This window comes from Cariama cristata, unplaced genomic scaffold (genome assembly GCF_000690535.1).
Source record: "Cariama cristata isolate BGI_N322 unplaced genomic scaffold, ASM69053v1 scaffold20402, whole genome shotgun sequence".
In the NCBI taxonomy this organism is placed as follows: Eukaryota; Metazoa; Chordata; class Aves; order Cariamiformes; family Cariamidae; genus Cariama; species Cariama cristata.
This window is the reverse complement of record NW_009603512.1, coordinates 21,748-28,847: the sequence shown is the minus strand read 5'-3', so window position 1 is coordinate 28,847 and position 7,100 is coordinate 21,748. Positions and strand designations below refer to the sequence as shown.

Genomic DNA, 7,100 nt, shown 5'->3' with positions numbered 1-7,100 from the left:
TCTGTTCCGCCATGCGTGGGTTATTGTGAGAGATTATCCTCACGAGGCATTGAGTACTTACTCCCTGCTCGTACTGTCTGAGGGCTAACTCAAGGCTTTGGATAGCAGTGGTGGAAAGGCCAAATACCTCAGAGAAAGACACTGAAACATCTGGTCTGGTAGATGATGAGTATTATTGACTTCTTTGTAACATCACAAAGTGTTAGCATTAAGGACCTGAAAATGTATTATGTGCTCTGTGTCTTCCCAGGCAATAAAAAGACAGCAAATTCAATGCAAACGCTGGATTTCACTGGATATCTACAAGCCTCCAGCATTCTCAGATAATGAAAGGATCACAATAGTTCAGTGAATCCAGCATAGTTTGGGGTTGTTACTTAAATAGCCTCTAAAAATACACCTTGACATTGTGCTTTCTGCAGCGCTGTGGTATAACGAACGGGAAATGAACGGAAAGTCACATGGAGTTGTAGGAGGCAAGGAGAGCCTCGTCGGAGCCCAGGTTTGCACAAAGCCAGGAAACGCCGAGAGACCCCTTCCACAGCAATCTCTGTTTTCACACAGGCTCGTCTGCCAGCATTTTCCAAAGTGCCTTTCATTTACTGATGTGCAAGATGCTATTTCTGCCCTCTCTGCAGATCATGCATAGAAGCAACAAGAAGAGGTGAACAACTTCTCCACTTCCATTGCTCGCCCACTCATCTGGCCAGCTTTTGGACAGGACCTGGCTGACTGCAGGTATGCTGAGGCCTTTGGGGAAACCCCAAAGTCAAGGGTCAGCTTTGGTGTAGTCATTGGTGTGGGAGAAAACCCTGCACAGTTTGGGCAAAGGGAGAAATGTTGATGGGCCAGATTTGCTCTTCCAGGGAAGAAAGAGGTGAGGGCAATGCAGCGAGAAACCTGGGCAGATACATACAGCATTGAAGGCAGGGACAGGGACTTCAAACTCAATTCTGAGCAACGTGGACCCCAAAGAGACAGAAGAAAACTGACAAAAGGTAAGATTACTCTGAAAAAGAAGCTCAGGGGGAAGAGAAAAGAAAAACAAAATCTGAAGGGGAAAGGGAAAAAGGAGAAAAATACTTGAAATAGGAGAAGAAGAGCGTTATAAGAAGGGGAATAAGAACGTGAAGCCATGCATGCAATAAGAAGATATGTAAAGCAAAGGGAAATCCATGCATATTGGTGCAAATATGACCCCTGAGAGGACGACTCTATGGAGCATCCATTTTTGGTATCACAGGCCATTCTGGTAGCTCACAGCCTGTTTGTACCCTGACTGTGTGGGGTAATATCTGAATGCAGGGAAAAAAAAAAAATCTGTAAGTATATTTTAAATATGGTTGCATAGTTTCTTTTCAGCAGTATAAACGGTGTCCTAAAGACAAGATAGAATTCATGACAAGGCAAATGGAAACAGGCTAGCAAGGACATAAAAATGGACTGATACTACAAATAGGTCTGATCACCAAGAAAACACCTCGGGGGCAGTCCCACAACAGAGGAGCAGTCCAGTTCAAGTCATCACTTAAAATGTTTAGTAAAATCTGCCGTATCATTGCTGGTACATCACTGTAACATGAAGAGACAAACCAGGAGTCAAATTCTGCTTTGGGAACCAAACAGTCTTGAAAATCCAGGGCTGGTCATCAGAAAGTTCAGTAAAACTAAGCTCAAACTTGAAGAGGCTTATAGAAAGTCACAAAAGCTATCAAGGTGTAACACAGATTAACTTTACCTCTCTAACCTATTGCATCAAGCCATGGGCCCATAGAAGAAGGAGTATCTTCAATTCCAAACAAGGATGCTCTCAAATGTGGGTCTAGAAATCCTCACAAAGATAAATTCTGTAGTTCACTGGACTTCTCCCTGTCAGAGTTATTACAAGATGCAAGCATTTCTTCTTTGTTATTTAGTGTCACCGTTCAAGCAGCATAGAAATTCTGTGGGATCCCTTTCACACCCAGGCCTGTTACCTGTTTAAAAAAAAATTAAAAATAAAAGAAAGGGAACAGATAAATCTCTGACTGAGTACAATGAAAACATTCAAATGTTGTACAACAAATACCATAACAACCTACCTACCCCTGCGTGGAGGGTTCCCTGCTTCAAGAGGAGCCCAAAAAGAGTCATTACATTAAGTTCTTTAGAAGGCTTTAAGATTAAGGTCTTTAAGATCATCAAGCACCACTCAATAACTTTGCTAAGTTACACATTATCTGTGGACCTTACATGTGGTCCTTATCTCCATATTAACTAAACAAGTCATAGTAGCTTTTAATGTGCTTTACCCATGCAAGACAAATGTGAGTTTGGAAAATACCAGTTCCCTTCTAGAACCAGAGAACCGAGGAACAGAGACAAAAAGGCAAGGCTCATTTAATTCTCCTGTGGGCTCCTAAACTCCACTGCTTGAGAAATCTATCAGTTCTCAGCCATGAGAATTCTGCTCCATGCACTGCTTTCAACTAGAAGGTCCCATATCCCCAACTAGATCTCCATCCCTCCTGGAACATATCTATGTCCTATTGCCAAACTGATAATAGAGTTTATTTAGGTTGTTTTTGGTTTTTTTTAATTTCATTTCGTTTCCCTTTGCTTTCACACTGTGGTCAACTTTCAGAGAATGATGGCAATTACTGATTAAGAACTGCATTTTATTCTCCTGATGTACTTTTTGCTAATGGACTGAAAAATGAAGAGAAACAAGTTTCAGATTCAAGAGCCCTGGACAAACACGTGGATTGCTAGTTTCTCAAAATGTAGCAACCACTTTTAACAGACTAAAAAAATCCCTGAAGTTTTGGGATTGGGATGCAAAATTTTGCCCTGGTGAATTTAAGCATTTAATTTTTAAAGAAGCAATCCGTGCTGCAAAGATTTAGATTTCCTGGCACAATTAAAAACCGAGAATTAAGGAAGTGAAATTTCCGAAACTGATGAAAATACAGTAAGAGACAGGAGCAAGACCCAATTCCTTACAGTGTATTACAGAATATGCTAACACAGGGCAGATCCAGATCCACCGGCTGCCTTCAGGTCCCGACCAGATACCAACTTCAGCTAACCAACATATCAACACTATTACTAGCAGTTTCTCCAAATCTTCCTTCCAAATGCATAAGCAGCTCTGCAAAACCAGCTGTGCCCGGCCGGGAACAAGAAATGTGTCTGGACCAGCACGCCAGGTGAGCGGGATGAGTGAGGGCAGCCGGGGCACCGCGCTCGCAGAGCACGAGGCTTAGCAGGTCTGATGTATAGAAAGAAAGAAAACCTGCTCACCTTGAAAATCTCTCCGGCGTGAGGTTCCTTGGCTAAGGTGGTCTCATCCAGTCCATCGTATGCAGAAGTCACGTACATTTCTGAGTAGTCTTTTCCACCAAAGCAGCAAGAAGTGATCCTTGGAGTAGGCAGCCTCACAGTTTGGATTCTTTTTCCTGGGAAAAATGTGCAATTGTTTCCTAATGTCCATTTTTTAGGAAGCATGTAAATAGGAACGCACTATTAGTGCACGTGGTATGGATGTGGCATTTACTTTGAAGGCATCTCCCCTTCAGACAGAAGCCATGTCCTAAAGGACAGTTTGTGGGGAAATCAAAGTCTTTCATCTGCCTCATCTCTAACTATTTTTCAGTCTCTCCTCTATAGCTGTTTTGTTTCCTTTTCTCAAAATGAAGCAATACAGCACACAAAGCCAGGAAAGGCAGAGACACCTGGCCTGGGATAGCTGTCGTTCCCTAATGACATTTCCCAGTTAAACATTTCAACACTGAGAATTTTTTATTTTTAATTGCAGGTTTATAATATTTCTTTCAAAGATATGCAGTGTATTGTTGGGGTTTTTTAGTGGCATTATTAAGAAGTGGGTGTGTTGCATCAGCAGATCGCGGGAGCACGGTACCCGATGCTGGGAGGCAGCCCGGGGAGCTGCGCCCTCCACGTGATCGGGGCCTGGACCGGCGATGCTTATGGCAACCCATGGGGCAGAAACAGGCAATGAATAACACCTTATCTCACCTTCAAACCATTCCTCCTGGCTGCCTTTCCTCTCCCATTCGTGGCATGTAGGTGACACTCAATATGCACGTGTTGGTGGAGGCCTTACCTGTCTCTGGATCTATACGAATGACTCTCCCACCATCGATGCAGGCCACCCAGAGCTTCCCTTCTGCGTCTATACACATCCCATCGGGCATTTTCTCCTCCTGTTCTAGATGGTACAAAAGTTTGGGGCAGGCTGCAGGGAGAGTTATGAAGCCGGTGTTACATGGGATGGTACCAGTTCTGTATTGGATCCTGGTCTAACACCTTCCACGCTCTTGCAAACAGATAAGTTCATTTTCTGTGAGAAAGACATCCTACAAAATGTATATCACATATGCATTTTGCAGATATGTTAAAAGCCTAACTTAGCCTGGCAGAAACAAGCCCCTAGTAGAGCCATTGGAGTTTGGAATTGTACCGAATTAGGGCTCCTATTATTTTACCAAGGGAAGACAACGAAATGCCCCTGTCCCTCTCGTTAACCCACCAGCTGCCCACCACACCACGAGTGGTGCAATGACTTTTCCTGGGCTTTCATTGCTCATGGCAGCCTGGATGTCTTTTTATGAGCAACACATCACATAAATAATGACTTGAGTGTAAATGTTTGTGATAAGCAATCTCTGCCAGCTAAAGATCAAGAACTTTACCTTTTAATGGCCAACACAGCTACCAGTTTTGATCAAGCCTGGACACCAACCACTAGCCGTCTAGGCTGCGGTGCAGATGGGTTGGTGGGCACGTGCATGGTCCATGGAGCAGTGCCCACGGGCAGCGGTCTGCCTGCGCTGACCCAGCGCTTTATGGCCACGACACCACCCAAAAACAGACAGTCACCAGCATAAAGCCAAGGCTAGGAAACTCAAACTCATTACATTTTTGTATTTGGGAGGGAAGATGTTGCATTAAATCTTCTTTAGCAATCTTATATCCTCAAATCTGTAGAAACAGCTTTTCTCAGCAAAATGAAATCTGAGTGAACGTAATTATTTTGTATGATTTTCACCCATGATTACACAAAGGCCACACTCATTAGAGTACAAAGGCAGTTCAGCCATTTAAATTCCCATGGAGAATACCAGGTTAATACAGGACAAAAATCTTTCTCAGAGTTTTGAAATGAGCTTACATCCATTTTGCTTGCACTTCAATTTTCATTTTTGCAGCTATAATAAAAAAAAGGTTTGTCCAGAAAATGAAGTGAAATTTGCCAAACATCTGAAGGCAATTTTAATTTCAGAATTGGGAAACCTCAGTCACAACGATAACTTGATTCTTTAAATACATTTCCTTGACACGCGTGCGTGCACATTCTGCATGTGCATTTATGGAGCTGGTGCAATCGAAGCATTCCAGTAGATGGCCCTCCAGAATAAACAGCATCCTGTAAGCTAATTCTCACTCTGCAGTATAAAGGGCTTCTTCCCTGCAGCTCTTTGAACGGGTCTAAATATGAGCCATCTATCCAGATGAAAGTAAGTTGAGGGATTGTCAAAGGTTTGTTCGCCAAATACACCTGATGTGTAACTAAATTTGAGAAAAATCACAGTCAGCCTGCTGACAAGCTGTAACCAGGAGATATGGGATCTGTCAAATAAATCACTGCGTCTTACACGCCCGGGTCTTGCTGCAGAAAGACTCATAGCGCTACTTGTCACCGAATGTAGAAAAGCACACGTACCGATCTTTCCAGTGTGCACATCATAGCTGAAGGCATGCACAGCGTACGCCAGGCTGTCGATGTGAAAGAAGGTCCTGTGGTCCAGGGACCAATCCAGACCATTGGAGATGTCCACCTGGTCTAACTGTTTTATTACTGAATGGTCAGGGAAAAGGGTATAGAGAGCACCTTGCCACCTCGCTCGGACCCCCGGTGCCGTCTCTTCAGCCATCGTACCTGAAATGGAAGCGGGAGCACCGGTTAGAAAGTAGAAGCTTGTTCCTCATGCTTGATCAAACACCTTCTCTAAGTGTTACTAGAGGTCCTAGGGAGAAAGGGACGAACCAGGTCCCATCAGATTGATGAGAAGGAGGAAAAGGAGCAGGTCAGGAGCAGCTGCCTCCCACGGAGGTGATCCTGGCCAACGAAAGGACAAGTTTCTGCACTGCCATGAGGTTTAAGTCATAGACACCAAAGACCAAAAGGGGTGCCACAACACACCAGGGACAGAGGTTTTGCAGAAAAGCATCTTATCCTTTCTGTTGGTGTTCTTTGTAGCCTACTTTCATCATTTAAATGGGCTGTGACCTTAAAATACAGGTGCTTTAAATCATGGTTATCGCATAAGCAAGTGGAGAATACCACAGAAGTGAGCTTTTTTTTCTTAATGAATTTATGTCTCAGTGTTATGCCTCTTATTTAGTTTCTGACTCTCTCTTCTCCGGAAAGGAGAGAGCTCTGCAGCAATGGGACTGGAAGCACTCGAGGGGCATTTATGCCTTCTTTAAACTGTGACAGACCGTCTCTGTTGGCCTCCCCTTTTAGAAGACCTCACGAGCTTGTTTTACAGCACTTGGCCAAAACCCCTGTTAAAAGCTTTGATCCAACATGCACAGCTAGGAACGGGTATGCAAAGCAGGTTTTCCTCTCTAATTCTTGCCCTTAACTCTAGTGACACATCAGCCCTCGAGCATAACCATTAGTCAAACAAATTCCCTGACTTTTGGTAAATTTGAAATAAGAAGAAAAGGCTGGCTGGCAAAACAAATACGGAGCCATTTTCACTCCCATCAGTCGCTCTCTGCTTCCAGCGTGGATTGCTGTGCTTGGCTTATCATTTATACGGGAGGAGAAAAAGCACAGGGGGATCCTGGCTGCATTGTAACCAGCAGAAGAAGTCCCTCTTGCCTTCAGGAGGCCGAGGATCTCTCCCCACATCCCTGTTTCCCACAGGCTAACCAGGGGAGGCTGTACATGAAGGGTGCAAAAGTCTCAGCTCATCTTCTGCTCTAGGAGCTGCATCCTCCTCTACACCTCCAGAAACCTTCCCACCTGCGTGAGCCCTTCACTGGCTTTTCACCTCCTGTGGAGGCAGACATTTGAAAAACACCACCCA

The 7,100-nt window shown here is 44.1% G+C and overlaps 1 protein-coding gene across 1 annotated transcript in view; it reads right to left on the bottom strand.

Moving 5' to 3' along the window:
- Positions 1–1,515: 1,515 nt before the first annotated feature.
- The window catches only part of LOC104157776 (regucalcin-like), a 6,702-nt gene continuing 1,117 nt past the window's right edge, over positions 1,516–7,100 (bottom strand). The window contains exons 3-6 of the mRNA XM_009695244.1: positions 5,726–5,941; positions 4,106–4,237; positions 3,283–3,437; positions 1,516–1,976 (exon numbers count right to left, since the gene is read on the bottom strand). Coding sequence (XP_009693546.1) covers positions 1,926–1,976; positions 3,283–3,437; positions 4,106–4,237; positions 5,726–5,941 — 554 coding nt within the window. The 3' untranslated portion in view covers positions 1,516–1,925. The remainder of the gene's footprint in view (positions 1,977–3,282; positions 3,438–4,105; positions 4,238–5,725; positions 5,942–7,100) is intronic.